At 28.6% G+C, this 18,691-nt stretch overlaps 1 protein-coding gene across 1 annotated transcript in view; it reads left to right on the top strand.

Moving 5' to 3' along the window:
- The first annotated feature begins 5,003 nt into the window (after nucleotides 1–5,003).
- Nucleotides 5,004–18,691, top strand: part of LOC107442288 (transcriptional coactivator YAP1) — a 99,303-nt gene continuing 85,615 nt past the window's right edge. Inside the window, exon 1 of the mRNA XM_016055818.4 lies at nucleotides 5,004–5,708. Coding sequence (XP_015911304.2) covers nucleotides 5,218–5,708 — 491 coding nt within the window. The 5' untranslated portion in view covers nucleotides 5,004–5,217. The remainder of the gene's footprint in view (nucleotides 5,709–18,691) is intronic.

Raw genomic sequence — 18,691 nt, 5'->3', positions numbered from 1 at the left:
AAATTATTTCAATGTCTCTCTGTTCTCGTTTTACACGCCCTATATTCTTTAAAATAAAAGTTTTTTTTTCACCCACTTTCTTTCTGCGTATTTACGTTTACTGGAAAAAGAGTCTAACAAGGAACTAAAATTTATTACGTATTCAAAAAAACTTCACAATAGAATTGCAAGACTTTTTAAAGACGGTTCAGTCATTTTGGACACTGTCGACTTTTTCGGCTCTTGCATGAAATGGAAATAACATGTAAATATTAGAGATAAGCACAGCTTGAATTGACGATAAAATGAAAGTGTGTAGAAATCTTCGTCAAAAAAATTCGTTCATCGAAATCATTCATAAAACTAGAATAGAACCTTTGAATGGAAACATTTCTACAGGTTCATAAATAACATTTTTTGAAAGAAATTGAGAAAAAAAAGGAATTACGGATCATTTTGTTTTTAAATCGAGATATAAATAATAAAAAAAATTATTGTCTTAAAATTATCAAATTTATCCATTTTCTTTTTCATAATAACTTTAAAACACTTTTCAAATTAGTTCAATGAAGTGAAAACAATATCTTTATGAGCTTAAATGCCATTTATATTTTTATGAAAACGACATTCTACCATAATCTCTCATTATGGAATATTTTTTTAACAAATAGTAATGAAAAACGCTTATGAGAAAAGCGAAAAAGAGTATTAAAGTGATCTGACTCAAAAAATTCAAACCTTTTTAAATCAACACATTTAAATTAGTGACTTAAGGGTTTGAATCCATTAATTTGAATGAATTTACTTGATTCTAATTAAATCATTCAACTTACGAATTGATGTCAAAGAATTCGAAAATTTGTGTAAATGAATTTGAATCAATGTATTTTTATTGCACTGTTCAAATCAGCTAATTCAACCCCATACATTTGAACAAGGAAATATAAATCAACAGCGTTTAATTACTGGTTTGTGGTTTGAATAATATTATGATGTAAATCAACATTTTGATTATTTAAATCATTGTCAAACTCTAATTATTGCTTTATATATTTCTTTTTATTATTTTCTTTAACAAAATTACATAATGAAATCTAAAATTGTTTCATGACTTTCCAGAAGTAAAATATCTGAAATAAACATGTTTAGAGAGTATATAGTTGGTTGCTTTTAAATACACTGTAAAAAATTCCGAATCATATTGTGATATAAAGTACCGGCATTCAGGGGGTACTTCCTTCCGTAAAATTCTTTATTTACAGGAACATGTTACAGAACTTAAATCTGATATACCGTGTGAATTTTACCGTAATGATTACTGTAAAATCACGGAATTATTTTTATTAAATAAATATTACTGTAAAAATTACGATATAATATTTTACGGTAAATGTGGATTTTACGAATGATGTATCAAATGTGTGAGTACCTCATACCGTAATTTGATATGGAATTTTTTACAATGTAGATTTTAAGATTTATCGTTTTATAGCTGGAAAAAAAGGGAGAAAAATAATAAAAAAGGAAAGTAAGTTTCTAAAAACACAGAACTATATTCTAATTTGGATAAAAACTGTTTTTTTCCACCTTTTTAAAGATCATTAACTACATTATTTTAAGTAATAAAAAAATTTAATTATTTTTATTAGTCCCAGATCTTTCTAAATAGGTCGATAAGATATTGCCGAATAGCAAAAAAGTAAATAACAGCTAAATAAGAGAAATTATAAATGTTGCAGCACAGTTATGAGCTGGCATTCGCAGAGTAGTATAGCAAAGCCTTAAAGCAACATTTACAGTGCTTTTCCGACGCGATTCGACTAAACAGATAAACAGTAAAAGCTATCTAAACATTAATATTTCTTACATCATTTTGTAAAATGTAATTGATTTTTGCTCAAAAAATTTATGTTTATTTTCTTTATTTTACCAGTTTTAATCTATTTAAATAAATTTCTAACGTAACATCGCAAAAATGGGCTGAATTTGTTTCTTGCCGGGCAACTTAAATGTCTTTATTCCATAAAAAAAAATATGAACCTTGAAATGTTGTTGTTACTAATGCAACTTGGCAATATCAGCAAGCCTGCTTGAAATCATGCGAATTTTTAAGGCATAGGGTGCGTGTCTTGTTTTTCAGAAGCGCCATCTATAGACAAGAATACGATTTATGCCACACACATACGTCACAACACAACAAGCTTCAAAGGGAGAACACATTCACCCGCCTTTCATCCATCCGCCTATCGTAATTTTGACGTGAAACAGAGAAAGAACAATCTTCAGTTTATAAACCCCAGAGGTATTGATTTGTTATGGGACCTTAGAGGACTTTGTAACCCCGGCAGATTTAACGTGCATTAGGCACTTATTAATACACAGGGACTCTTTGGCCGGCTGGATTCGAATTCCTGTTCTCACAAACACGAGTCCAACATTCTACCAACCAGGTAATCCCGGCCGCAGTTGAAATAAATTGAAAAACTAACTGACCATTAAGTTTTGAAGTAATAAAACATTATTTTAAAAATAAAAAGAGCTCATTTTTTAAATTTTTTTTTCGAAAAAAAAAACTGTAATTTTAAATCATGAAAGTTTTTTTTTTTTTTTTTTAAACTTTGAGGAATACATGGAAACTAACGATCAATCCCCCAGTTACAAATTTTTTCACTATAAGTTATATAATGTCTGATAATCATTTAAGTGAGTTATATTGATTGTTAAAGTTCTTAATTGATTAAAAATGTAAGGAGTAGGCTTAATTCATGAAAGTCTTGTTTATATTTTTTTTATTTATGTAAACTAACATTAAATACCATGAAATGATCCAGAACGTTACTTAATGAAATCCATCCTGAAAGTGATTCTTTATTTTTCTACCCAGCCGCCGCTATTCTGAGTTGCCAACTTACATTTTGTTTGGCTGCGCAAAAACTGTAAGACTCTGAAACTTCAAATTGCGAAGTTCTGTAGCAAAATGTACAAGAAGTACGATGATTTAACAAAAAACAACATTAGATATTTAGTTAGCTAAACTTGTTGTAAAAAATAAAAACCTCCCCACAGATCAAACGAATCAACAACAGAGTTCAAATTTTTACGAGAAAAAAGGACCAGTTTTGTTTATGAATTAACACGATTTTTTTTTCTTTCGAAATTCCAATTTGTTTGATATCTATTGCAACTTTATGTACATTTTCCCGATTTTGCTCTGAATATTAAATTTCCATCAAATGTCGTAGAAAAATGTATTCATCTCTCTCGATAACTTCATTTTATAAGCTCGTTCTTGAATAGATCCCATAAGAATCAAAATTAAAAATAGGAATAAATAAAATATAAACAAATGAGAGAGTGAGAGATTAAATGTTGCCAGATACAGATCTTAACTTTTATAACGAAATTCTTAAAAATTTGAAAGACCCAAGAAAGATATATACCGTTTCTGATTTGGAGGGTTATGTATAAGATTTTCTTTATATGTATTGTAAACTACTGATAATTTTTGAAATCCAGGTAATCGTTCATTTTGCTATGATTTACATATTAGCAAAATGTTCTTACATAAAATTATAAAAAAAAATCTATATTTTACTTACACAACTAAGTTGAATGAAAGGCTACCACAGGGGCTGGTGATATGAGATTGCAGGAACGGTGCCTTTTAGCTTAAAAAAATCGCATTGTTGATTAAACTTTTGTCTTTTTGATATCAAATTAATCTGTTGTCTTTTTAAATTTCATTTGACTCTCACCAGAAATTTTTGAATCTGAATTTACCTTGTTGTTGCAACAAGCCAAGAGCTTATCAATTATTTTAGTTTTAGGAGAAAGTTTACTACAATATAATCATCTAAACCTAACGATCATAACGCGCAAAGTATAGAAATTTTTATTTCTTCATTGGGTCTAAATTATAGATTCAAGAAATAAATAAGTAAATAAATAATAATTGCAGTTCCCTTTGCAACGGCTGATACTCGCTAGTTCTGAAAAATGCAGGGAAGCTTATTGAAATGAATATATGCGGATGATAGAAATAATTCTTAGAATTTGATTCTGTGATACAATCAATGCTATTATATTAGGTGTCTTATTACATTATTTTATTTTGTCTTCATTTTTTGTTCGAAAAAACTATAATTAATTATTTTAATCAACTTTTTGAACTTATTAAAATGCAATTAAAATCTCTTAATTTTGCAAATTGATGTAACTTTAATTTTATTAAAGTTTTTAAATGGAAAGATATAATTTTAACACAGTTTATAACAGAAATAATGTATATCTAATGTTACAAAGTTATATTATTACTGTTATAAACTTTTCATATTATTAAATTTAATTGATAATTTCTTTTATTGATTGCAATATGATGGTAATTATCATCAAATCGCTTATATTTAGACTTATTAGATTAATTCATAGAAATGAGTTAAAAAAAAAAAANAAAAAAAAAAAAAAAAAAAAAAAAAAAAAAAAAAAAAAAAAAAAAAACAGAAACAACGTTTCATAGTTTTCTGTCAAAAGTATAAATCGTAAATTATTTAGTATTTTTAAGGTAGTTAAATGTTGTAACATCTTTTTTCTTTTTTTTTTCAATCATTGTATGAAATGATATCTATCATGAAATGATTCGAGACATTAAAAATTAATACATTTTATAGATTATTTCCGAAAATTTTAAGAAATAATGCATATTTATTTATTCATTTCAGTCGAAACTCAGACGTCAAGCTCAATTTAATTCGCATCGGGGATGGCGAAAAAAAAAATCTCAGGAAACGCCGAATTCGAAAGTTAACTCTCCGTATCGAAACCTATTCTCAAACCACCTGACTGGAAGCACACCTTACTGCTTTCCCCCACCCACGCCTACACAGCTGATCGGAAAGAAGCGAGAAAACGATAGATGAAAACAAAGAGAAAAGAACCCTACGAAATGTCAACACCACATTTGGCAGTCGCCTTGGCGAAACTTTCAAATCGCGATTTGATTGGCTAACAACTCCTCTTGTTACGGCAACCTAGTCGTTGGTTTTCGTCATCGTTTCCATACAAACACAATCATAAGTGAATAACACGGCTTAGGGTCTGCGAATTGGTGAGTTCGAAGTGGGGGTAAGGCGATATGATACGTTATTGAAGATTTGATTTTATATATATTTGAATAGGATTCATCCTTACTCTGTTTGGTGACGAAGTAGGGATCCGAATCAAGTATATTTTAAAAGAAAAATGTCTCAACAACAAGACGTCATCGAACAGAAAGGGACTAATCAAGTGGTTCATATCCGTAGTGACAGTGAAACTAAATTAGATGAGCTTTTTAATGCCGTCATACATCCTAAGGATTATCCAGTGCCTGGCACATTGCCTATGAGGCTAAGAAACTTGCCACCTAGCTTTTTTCAGCAACCTGAAAAGGGTTCGAAATCTCCGTCCCACTCCCGTGAATCAAGTGCTGACAATACCAATTATCCGACTGGACCTAACCCCTCCCAAAAGCAGCAAACGATTCCGACTCAACTGCCCAGTGGCCTGCAAATCAATCATCCTAGGGCCCATTCTTCCCCAGCTTCATTACAGCAGGGATACTCTAAAAGCGGGCCTGTGTCCCATCAACATTTGAGGCAAAGGAGCTATGGAGACTTGTTGGATGATAATACACCTTTACCTCCAGGATGGGAAATGGCAAAAACTTCAGCTGGCCAAACATATTTTCTTAAGTAAGTGTTTCAATTATTTTTATAAAAACTGATGAAAATCTAAATATTTTATAATCACTAATTATTTACCACTGATGAAAATTAACTGTTTTATATATTCCTAACAAAATATTACATATTTGTTACATTTCGAATCAGACATTAACCTTTAAAAATTTAACATATTGGTATTTACAATTATTATTTAATATATAGATGTTTACAACTGCCACCTAGCTCTTTTGGTATAAGTAGGTAGTGATGTGTTAAATAAAAAATAATAACATATATTCAAGCGTTAATGCAATGAAATACTTGGAAAAAACCAGACATACATGTTCTCAATGATGAAAGATGCTTATTATGTATATTTAAAATTTATTTGTTTGTTTATACGGAAATAAAATAAAAATCATGAAAAATTGTAAATTTCTATAACTGAATTTTAATATATAATTTAAGTAATAATGTAAATAGTTAAATAAAAGTACTTAAGTAAAAAGTTGTTAAGTTTAACTAAAAGTAGTTAAACAAACGTGTTAGGGTAAAAAATTGTTTGGAGATGATCATTCTTATTAAGCATGTTTAATGATATAGTGTGTCCCATTACTGATACAAAAGATTAATTATTTTTAAAACGATATGCAGTGATATAGACCTTTATAAAAAATAATTGATTTAAATTTGCAAAATCTAAACTTATAAATTTAAGTATTATTATTAAAAATAAACGTTTTTGTGATTTAAAATCTATTTCAAGTGTCTAAAGTCTAAACTAAATATGTAAGTGAACGAAATTGCTGATGTTCATATAAACTAAAATATGAATAATTTTTATTAAGAGGCGTTACGTATGTTTAAGTTTAAGGTATTTTTACATATTTATGTAGTGAATTTCAAAAAAATTATTTTTATAAATTTAGCTTAAAAAAACGATAATTTTGAAAATTTAAGTGGTAAATTTAAATTATTTTAATTTTGCAAATTTATGTATTGAATTTAAAAAAATTAAATTAATGCTTTTAAAAATTTATTAAATGAATGATTATTATCAATTCTTGACAGGGAATCTAACGAAATCCTATTCGTCTATTAAATGAATTCCTTAAAATGAACGGTTTGCCCTTTTTCTATAAATCCGTCTTGCTTAGAGCACCTTCAAGAACTTTTGAACTGCACATTTCACTGAAGGGTTAAAATTTCTGCTCTTGGTCCTCCTTGTTATAAATATAAAGTCGGACATTTTAAATCATTATCTGTCAAATGTTATTGATTGTTTAATTTTCTAGAGACTGATTGTTGTGAAAAATTCCGGTCTTCTGAGAAAATCAGTCTCTTCTTTTACTTCCTTATTTCTATTTTTGAAATTACCCTCATACAGGTAGTATAGGGTACAAAATAAAATATTTAAAGAACTATTTGAACTATATGTTGAATATCAGCTCATTTGATTGAACCCATGTAAATTAAAGTCATAATGGTTAAAAACGTGTTTTGAGAAATGCAATTAAGTTTTATGAGAGTTATGTTATTAAGCATAGAATTGTAGCGTTGCCGGCCGTGAATAAATTACAAATAATAGAAAATAAAAGACTACGAACAAGATTTGACTTCAGAGAATTGAAGCTTACATACTTTTTATTTGAATTCTAAAAGAATCAATAGACAAGTGAAAGTATATAAAATTAATATCAATTATAGTTATACACATAAAATGAACTTTAATTCTTAATGGATATCACGCATAGAAAAAGATTAATGAAGAATGTGAAAAGGTTACCATTTCTGTGCGGATTATTTTTTACCTTAATTTCTTTTAATGGTAAAAATTACATTTTTCTCTAAACATATTTAACCAACTTAACTCCTACAGTATTTTTTCAAAACTCTTCCTACATTCTCGCAATTCCTTTTTGTTTCTGTCCTTCCAAAAGCTAGTTAGAAACCTAAGGTAAATAGTAAAAATACAATCAAAACTAAAATATTTTCATTTAATCCTGAATTAAAAGAAATTTTTATTTAATCCTGAATTAAAACTCAAACGATCTTTCAACTCTTTAAGCACAACTGATCAAAAGTTCTAGTTATTTTTATTTCATAGAATCAAATTAAGCTTTATTTCTTATTGTAATAAAAGGAGAGTAAAATTATTTTTGCAAGTGGCTTCAAAATATAAAACTTCTGCCTGTCGCTACTGAAGTACAAAACAACTGCCAAAATTTTCTCCAAATCAATGAAAAGTGTTTTTTCTTATTTTTTTTATCAGGCTCCTTCTGAAGAGTAAATGTAATTACAATAACAAATTGTATCAAGTTTAACTCGCAAAAAGAGATTCTTTCCTAAAAGAAATTATAAATTAACGAAAAAAAATTGCACCGACTTAAAATGTTAATTATTTTACTACTACTGGCTACTACTAGACACTAGATAATTGATGCTAATAGACAATTTATTCTTAAATACATTTCTCTGTCTTACACATACTCAAAATCAATGAAGGTGATCTTTTAAAACGAAAATAGTCAATTATTTTGTCCTAAACTTTTCAGCGGTTTTATTCAATATCAAAATAGTTAAAATTTTTTGATTGGGTGATAATTTTGCATTTTATGAATTTTGAAATATATATTGAGTGAATGGGATGGTAATCATTAAATAAAGATAGTAAATATCAATCAAAATTTTCAACCACAGGTCATGACTGTTTTTTGAGTGCTCATTGTTTAGAGAAAAGTAAATTTATCTTTCACCATTGCCACAAACAATGTAGTCATTTCTTTTTATTTGATATATAAATGTGTTTAAAGAATCAACATCATATGCCCAAAAAATAAATTTTCACAAATGTTTTAAAAGTCAATAATTTTATTATAAAATTTTTAAGGTTGCTATTAATGAAACTTGTGTAAATTATTATTATTCACTTATGGTTTCTTGTTTAATCATAAATGAAGTTTTGATTTCATCTATATTCATTTTAAAACGAGATTTTTTTCTTTGTATGGCTTTATTTATGAATAAACGAATTTTATGATTGTGTGCAAAATTGTTCCTTTTGCTTAAGTTTACAAGATATAGCAAAATACGCAAAAAAAAGAAGGAAAAAAAATTTATTTTTTGTGGTCTAAACTTTCAACCGCTTTCCTGACCTAACTATTGGGACCATATTTCCAAGATTGCGACTACCTTCTATGTTTTGAGGGTCAGGAATCATAATCCGTCAAAAAGAAAAAAGTATATTTATTAAAGAAAGTATATTTTCGTGTCTGTCTGATTGCGTAACTTAAAATATCTCATGCACTTACTAATTAGCATATTTGAGGTCACCCCCTTTGAACCATTAAAATTCAGTCCTGGATCGTGAAAATCCGATCATTAGATCAAAAGTTATTCAGGATAATTCTTTTTTCCCCCCACTGTACATTTTATTACTTCTGTATATAGCGTTTAATTTAATGTATTTATATTTAGCACGTCATATTGTATTTGTAAGTGAGGTAAAGAATAACGTCTTAAAGCAAAAAATTTTATAGCTTATTATAAGATAAGATAAGTCAAGTTCTTCAAGTTCCTTTAAACATTGGGAGTTAACCAAAGCTTCTGCACCTTTTTAAATGATATTTCAAATGAAAATAGATCATTTATTCCAGTTGGAATGAGCATTTACTTGTTGAGGATTTTTGTATCTATATGATTAGTAGAGATTTATTTCAACAGCAATTTATTTAATACGCTAAAGGTTTATTAAAAATGTGACAATAAACAAGGTATTGAACCAAATTATATGGCAAATAACCAATTTTGAAAATAGTTTTTAAACTATCAATTTCAAACTTTCACTCTTGAATAAAATATGATATACAATATCAAAACTCTTTTTTTGGTGCGACGATATAATTTTACAACAATAATTTGTAAGTAGTTTAACATTTTTAAGTTCCAATTTTAGCATATTTCTTCTAGGCAACTGTGTTGACAAATTTGCCTACACTTTAATATTAGAGAAAGATAGCTCACTTTAAGTACTGTGTGCAATCTGTGCCCAAATGTTCTTAGAACAAATATTGTTTACCTTTATTGTGTTTATTTAATGCTGACCTTACTCTCAATAAATCATGCATTCGTCCTTGCTGAGTTTTCAAAAGATGTCATTTTTCGTGAGTTATAAGTTGACGTCATAAATGTAGCTGAAATTAAGCTTTTCAGCTATTTCATGTTTGGTAATAAAGTGTATGACTAAATCGTCTGCGGTATGAATTGTACAGGAAAAGAAAAACTGCGTCAAAACGATTCATGTTTAGATTTAATATTGTCGGAAATCCCGCACTTGAAATCGTTTTACAGTTTTACAATTAAATTAGTAGTTTTGACAATATATTTTAATCCATTATATTCTGTTTAAGTATACATTTTTAGAACAGGATAATAGGACTTTTGTCGTTGTAGAATGTTCAGAGATTTCGCCAATATAATATTATCTGAATGTTCTAAATTTCTACTTCTATCTTTGCTTGTCGGTAGGGTATATACCAATAATGTTAAATCTGACCTTTTTCGATGTATCTTTTCTCTCAGCATCTAAGCAAGATATTGCTTCATTTTTTTTCACAGAATATTAACATACACATGTTTACACTGTGATAACTGTTAATGCTTATCTTTGGCAGAGGCTTTTTTAAAAATTACGAACTTAGAACTTCTTTTAAAAGTTTCATCATTTTTGAGCAAAAATCTTTCATAACAGAAAAAGTATTCCTGTTTACGTTAAAACAATATTACAGCATGCGGTTGATATAATCTCAAGTATCCCAACATCTTAAAAAATTTCAAAGAGATATCATAAAAAGTTTCTTTGAAAGGTACATCAATAAAAGATCAATTTTAGCATTATTGATGTAAGCCCTACTGACTCTGCTTATGCAAACAACTTACATCAATGATCATAATTCAATTTCTCTTGAAATGTTTGATAGTTTTTCCAATTTATGTGACAGAAATATCTTAAATAAAGTAGCTAATGCCAAACCTAGTATATTTAACTAAAGGGTACTACGGAGAATCCTGCATTATTTCATATCGCTCTAGATTGCCTAAAATATTTTGTTTTATTACCTCAATAAATATTTTATTCAATGAATGACTTTATAGTACATATTTGTAAATGTTACTTTGTAATGTTACATCTGAATGCAAAAATAATTTCTAGAGTATTTAAAAGACCATCATGCAAAGTTTGAAACTAATTCCCATTTGCGTAAGAATTATTATTCATCAATGTGTTAAGCCTATTTATTTAAAGGGAATAATGGTTAATCCTCACCCTTACATCCATCAATTGAATTTCCGATTGATAGCAAGCGAGTGTTCCTACGAATACATTTGTGAGAATTTCTCTACATAAACATTAATATAAATATCCCTACGAATGTATTATTGTGAGCTTTGTTACTTAAACATTACATTTCACAAATAACTTAATATCAGTATCATAATATCATACATAAACAACCCACGAATGCATTTTTGTTAAAATTTTTGCGTAAGTTTTATTTTGAGTGTTCCCTACGTCAGTCTATAATTGCGTAATTAATTACATTAGTTGGGAACAGAGTGCGAAACCTACTACAAACGCTCTATTACCTTCTTTATAACATACTGTGTGAAAGATGCTGAACAGTCCTTGGCATCTTTCAACTTTTTTAATAAGTGCTGGCAAAACTATTTTGAAAGTTAGTATTGTATTTTTATATTGATGGTATATATCTCAGATATTTTTTTCAAAGAATCTGTATACTGTAATTAAACTATTTGAAAGATTTAAAGAATTAAAAGTAAAAGGCGGTAAATTGCTGCATTTTGTTAAACTCACCTAATATGACCTAATAATAACTTGGAATAAGAACTTAAGCTGAATCTCAGTACATAAGACGAAAGTGCAAAATATCGTTCAAGAACAACTCCTTCGTATAGTCCAACAAGAATTATATGATAGATATAAGAAAAAATATAAATTTAGTTATTATTGGTTAGTAGGAATGTTATTATTGGCAAATTTTTAATAGTATTCTAAATTATAAATTGAATTTCAATTAACTGTACTAATTTGTTATAATTATAGTTTTAACCGAAGCAATTTTTGGTGTCTTATCGAAAATGTTGACCCTGATTTTTTGAAAATTGCCTCTCTGTAAAGCAATATCAGATCATATCATCTAATTGATGTTCATTTTTGCATTCGTAGCTTTACTGGCAATATGTTTTTCGTTTACATATGTTAATGACTAATTATTCTTAGAAACAATGGTTTGAAGACTCATTTTCTTGGCGGTCATGGTCAACTTGTCTGAGTTTATGGTCTGTTGTCGGTGGGTCTGAGATTAAGACCTTCTCACCGGCCCACAGACTTTGCAAATTAACGCTTTGATGCTTGTTTGTGATGAGGAAACAAGATTATAGTTTTATGTTCTGCTGTCTATTTCTTACTCTTTCGAGAAGCATATTCGATATTAATACGAGAAAAGTTATTTCTTTTCTCTCACGTTGTGTTTCGCGTAATTAACTTGGTGCATATGATTACCTAGACTGCACTACCCTTGAATTCGCTCGAATAGGTTTAGTCTTAATTTTTTGTTCCGAAATCGGTCAAATGAATATTAAGTATATTATTCTTAGGTACAAAAATGAAGAGTTTTGAAATTTAATACAAATAAAAAATAAGTGTGTTCACTAAAATGACAAATACATCATTTTTTTTTTAACCAATGCTATTATTCCCTTTAATTATTATTGAATTACCATGAAGAGATTGATGTCAGTGATTCCATTTACTGATGTTTTGTCAAATAATTTTTTGATTTTTTAGTGAACAACATATGGTATTGGCAAAATTCCGGAGAATGAAGGATTCACATTAAATGTTATTTTTCCATACTGTATGCATTAAATAAGTTTTTATAGTTAAGTCATGGTTGAAATAATTTTTTTAAAAAAGACGAATTTTTATTCAGTTATAAGCGACTGAAGAGTTTTGAACTTATTAAAGCTTATTATTGTTTCTCGATAAGTAACCAATAAAAATCATCAGCCATCTGATTCTTTTCATAAAATAGTGCTTGCTTATAATAAAAAATGTAAGAACTTTTAAATATCATTATTGTATGGAAAAACTTAATAACGTAAAATATCTCAGGCAATTAATAATGACAAAAAAGTAAGGTTAAAACTACCAGAATATGGTAAAATTTACCGTGTTTCTGGCTATTTAAAAACACCTAAAAGCAGGCTTCCAGGGCATTTTGGTTATGATTTTGGTAAAATTAACAATAAAATATGGTTTCGTAATTTGCGATAAAATTTAGTAATTTTATCATACCTTACAGCATTGCATTTTCATTTAAAAACCGTTCATTCACTTAAATTTACTTTTCAGTTTTGAACTAAATGTGTGGTAATAATATTTATCATTTTGTAAACCTGACTTTAGGGTAAACCAAATGAACTGTAAAATAACCAAATGATTAGCTTAAATACCGTCCGTATATTTTTATCTTTGATACCAGAATTGTATTGTTTTTTTTTTTATTTGAAATATCATTACCATAGAGAACGGTAATTTTACCAGAATTTCTTTACCGTGATTAAGAGCACAAGTTATTAAATTTTTTTTCCTGTTTCTCTTCTGTCTTTGATTGCCATTATGATGAGAAATATAACATCGTACATAGCGAGAATTAAAGGAGTGATACTATAAAACGAAATCCATGTAAAATTTGAATGCTGTGCAGTGAAAAAAAAATCCCATCTTTTGTCATTTTAAAGAGCTAAGTTATTTTCCTTATTAATTTCTTTAATAAAGCTCGCTTACAATATGTTTTTTATATCGTAGAGCGCATACTACTAATTAAAGTTAAAAAGAATTTAATGATTTTTATATGTCATGGTTTTTCAATGATAAGTGCATGCTAAATTATATGTTTCCTCAATTTCCTGTTAAATTTCATGGATTCAATTTCGAAATAAACTTTTTACATCAATAAGTACAAAAAAAATTCCAATGAAAAAGCTTAAACAAAAATTAAAAAATATGATTCTAAAAAATTTTAACCTATATCTATAGAATCCTATTTAATGCATATAGTTTCGAAAAATTATATTTGTTATATTATGAATTATAGTTTCGATATTTTGAATTATTTTAAACAAACAAGTATTTAATGTTTTAAAAAAGTTTTTATGATAAGATTAAAGCATAAAACTATGTGCAATTTTTCAGCATTGTTTTAGATTACGAAGGAGTCTTCGAAATTTTTTTTAATCAAAATTATTAGAACATATGAATGAAAATTAAAACAACTGGTGAATATTTCCTTGCAAAAGATATCCGAAACTATAAAAGTAAGGGGGGAAAAAGCATTTGTAGAAATAATTTTATTTTATTTTAAATGTCATATTATATAAGACAAAAATCTTAAACGCAGCTTGTTTCTAGAGTTCAAATAATGACATTAATTTGGGTGTTTTCAACTGTACACCCAACACTTAAAAATTTTATTTGTAGCATATGAAGGTAGCATTAGAAGAAAAATCCATTCTTCACTTGCAAACAAAGAAGGGCGTTCCTATCCTACTATTTCAATTTTTTTTAAATTTTTTTTTTTTAAGATTTGTTTTAATTATTTTTATATAACCTATTTGGAAATCATTATCAGGACCCGCGCTAAGCATTCGCCACCTCGTTAGATGCGATAAAATCGTAAATTTGGCGAGTAAAATTGTGTTTTGGAGAAAGTATTGGCGAATAATTTTCCATTGGACAGAAAAATATATATTTAATTCGATCCTCAAAATTATGTCAAAATGAATTTTTCTAAGGAAATCAATATTTTTTATTCGATTACAGTAATTATCGGTAGATGCGCCGCTTAACCAATTAGAATTGGGTGTTTTATTTGCTTCAAATATATACAAAATGGAAATTTCAGGCGACATGCTTCAAGTGCTCAAAAATAGGTGCCAAGTTTTAACCGCTTGAAACATATTGACTGTTATTTCCATTTTGTGCATTTTTAAAGCGAATGAAGTTTTTATTCAAGTAATACCGTATATTTTGGTTTTATCAACTAATGTATTTTTTTTAAATGATAGTATTTACATTTTTGAAGTTTGTCGTTAATACGACAAGGTTAAAAATAACGTTAAATAACTATAAATTATCTATTAGCTCTTCTTTTTTTATAATTTTTCTTGTTCTCTTTTCAATCCATTTACTTTTTTTAATAATCGGCGTAATTCAGTTTATTAAAAAAATATGAATCCCCTCATAATTTTTTCGCGTTAAATTTTTTTATTTTAAATTATTCAAGTGAATTAGTCTATTGTATACACAAAAATCTTTTATTCTCATTTATACGGACGCTTCTATCTAGTCTATAGTTAGATACTATCTTGATACTCGTCTATTGCACGGGTCTATAAATTCATATCGTTGTTTGTCCAGATTCTTATCAAATTGTTCAACCTGTCTTAACCTTGAACACCTGAACATTCATTGACTGAGCAGGCTAAAAAAAAAATGATTTATGAATCATCCATCACTGTCATAACCTCATTCATAAGACCCTCATCCACTTCTTTGCAGTTTTAGAAACGTGAACCCAAAGAATTTTTTAACTACTTAAAATTTGATTGCAGTTGTCTTCTATAAATAAGAAAAATATCATTTGGATGCTGATAATTTTTTGTTGTTGTTATTTTTGATCAATACGTATATACAAAATTAATTCTCCAAAACGTTCACAATACGAATTTAGTTTGTCTTTGTAAGCAATATATGATAAAATTTTTATCCATAATTAACATAAAGTGAAACTATTCAAATTACCATTGAATCGGATTATTTCTGCCTGCGCACAGTTACCTTTTATCTGCTTCTTTATCATGACTATAATTTTTTATATTTGATCTGTATGTGTGCTCACCTTCATCAATAACAATCAATTATTTTTAACAAGGCATGCAAGAAAATTGTTCCCCTGCTTTAGTAAAACCTATGATAAATAGCCTCTTATCCTCTTTGTTTATCCTTTTTATCTCCTTATCATTTTTTATTAAATTTTACCAATAAACTGTGAGAGCCGTGATGGCTCAGGTGATAGAGTGTTCACCTTCCAATGAGGGGAACCGGGTTCGAATCCCAGCAATGGATGGTCGATACGAATCCGCATCCGGCTTACACCAACCACAGTGCTGGCTTGAAATATCCTCAGTGGTGAACGGATCATGGGTAAGAGTCCCTTTACCCTCAGGGTAACCGTGGGAGGTGTTCGTGGTCTTTCTCTCCATGTAACGTAAATGCGGGTTAGTTCCAACAAAAAAGTCCTCCACGAGGGCAAATTTCTCCCAATACTTGATCCAGGAGTTCCCTTGTCTTCTGGATTGGGTTCAAAATTACAAGGCTCTGCAGTTGAACATTAGTAGTCGTAAACCCAAAAATTGGGTCGGGTCTTCAACGATGGGTATAAAATAAAATAATAAACTGTGATATACCATGTATCCCACACAACATTATCATCAATATATAACTCTACATAGCATTAAAAATAATTATCATCATTATCAATTGTAGTTGTTAATGTATTTAAATAGTCAATGTCTTATCTTGTATAATAATTTTAATATTTATGTCGTTAAAGCCCAATTGTAAATAATTTGTGAGCGTAATTTTTTTAAAAGAAACCCACCGTAGGATGATTTGTCAATGAAACCAACTTACGCAAATGATTCTGAGTGTTAGTTTCTGCTTAGTTAGTGATAGTGTGTGTGGCGGGAGGACGGTGCTTGATTCAAGAGGGCATTGTTTTTCATTTTGCAGCGTACGACACGACGAATGGGCCCCCCAATCTTTGGCCTGGCGCCCTGGCAAAGGTCTCTCTGTGGAAGCTCAGCGGCGCCACTTTCTTTTTTAACTCTATTTTTAAAGGGGACACTTTTCACCCCCATTCTTACTTTACGACGATATTCTTCTTTTTATACCCCCGTCCCACCCATGTATTTTTATTTTCTCGCCCTTACTTTTGCGATATGTTTAGCTTCTTCCAAAGATTCAAGTGTGTTTGCTCTCTGTCCTTATATTTCACCCCTTGTTCAAGACAAAAAAACTCTTCTTCATTCTCAGATTATTCTTAGGTTACTCTTAATAAATCTGTCAATTATTAACAATCATTCATTGAAAGATGGAGCATGTATCATTTTGAAAAGATCTGGAATGATCTTCATTACAAATATGTATCGGTAAATAAAATAAAATAAATTGATAAAATCATGAAAAAAAAATTTCTGCTGAATTTTTCTACGTTTACCTTTCTAATTGATTTTTGTTGGTGATAATTTAAAATCCAATTTTTTCTTTTTCATATTATTAAAGCAATTTGTGTGAAAATAATTTTGATATTGACGCGTAGATGGATTAAATCTACGCGCATTAATTAATAAGAAAATTTTCAAAATATCAGATCGTGTATAAATTTAAACAACGAGTTTTTTTTTAGATCAATATTAAGTTACAATTTTTATTTTCTTTCAAAACTTACTGTGCCACAAAAATTGTTTTATATATTTATTATTAGTACAGTTTGATACATAATATATAGATATAACTTGTTAATGTGAAAACAATCTTTAAAACATGTTTTTTGTTTATTCTGAACCGAGAAAAAAATATAAAAGTCTTGAAAATTGTTATTGAACTAAGTTCCTCGGGTTATGTAATAGACTCGGCTTAGTGCTTTATTTAAGAAATTTATTAATACCTCATTTTTATGAACAACTTGGTCGTCTTAGTGAACCCACAACTTTGCGGCTCTTCATTGCATGCTTAACTTTTGGTAAAATGTCATTTCAATAATATAAAAGAAGGATTTTTAAGTTCAACGTAACTTTATCTCCTGATGTTGATGCGACACCCAAGGATATTGGAAAAATTTAACTCCTTCAGGACCCTAAGACCGCTTTTTCCGAGTTTATAAGCGTTTATATACTAATACGAGATGTTATACGAGATTACCGAATTGAGATCACATCCGCGTGATCTGGGGTCACTAGAATCAAAGCATCTCGATTTATTTATGAATATATGATACTGTGGGACGTAAAGGAAGAATCGCATGATCACGTATGTGTGATCATGGTTTTGAAGGGGTTAAGGGCATCAAGCGGAAATATGACTTATTTTCTTTTTCTGTGACAAAATCTTAATTCATGAAAAAATTTAAAAATATTGAATTATACAAGATGGTAGAAATTTTCAAGTTCTGGTTTAGTTAAATTATCATTTATACAAATCTATTTGATACTCCGTAATTAAAATTTATTTAAATCTATCGTCATATATGTAAGAACTTTGTGGTATTTATAATGTTAACTCAATCTAGAGTTGTCCCCTCTGCAGAGGATCAAAATTGTGATGGGTGATCAAAATTGTGTTCGGATCATCCTCAGGGATGTTTCCCAGACCGTCGCCAATAGCCCATTGTGCAGCTCTAGTGCGACGTAAATGAACTACAACAACAACAATCTAGAGTTGACCTATTTGTCTCCAAAAATATTATATATAAAAAAAAGACTTAAAACAAATTTAAAATTTATTTCACTGGAAAAAATTATGATTTTTTTAAGTATTTGTAAGTTTATTAAAATCAGTATTTATTTATTTATTTATTTTGTATGAGGCATATTTACAGAGTTTTAAAATAAATCCTTTTATTTATGGATGATTCAAGTGTAGTCAACTTAGATAGAGAAATACATTCGAATTTGGTGTCGTGTAAGGCAAACATGTTTGAGATGTTCTTTTTAGTTTTACGCATTAAAATCTATTGTTATAGTATAGTTAGTTGCTCAAAATATATTTTGATATGATTAATTTTATTCAACAAATTCAATTTCAACAATTTCGCCAGCAAATTCTCAAAATACATTTTAAAAATTTCCGGCCCCAATTACTGTTA

This window comes from Parasteatoda tepidariorum, chromosome 2, assembly GCF_043381705.1.
Source record: "Parasteatoda tepidariorum isolate YZ-2023 chromosome 2, CAS_Ptep_4.0, whole genome shotgun sequence".
NCBI classification, from domain to species: Eukaryota; Metazoa; Arthropoda; class Arachnida; order Araneae; family Theridiidae; genus Parasteatoda; species Parasteatoda tepidariorum.
The sequence above is the reverse complement of the archived record's forward strand: the minus strand, read 5'-3'. Positions and strand labels throughout refer to the sequence as shown.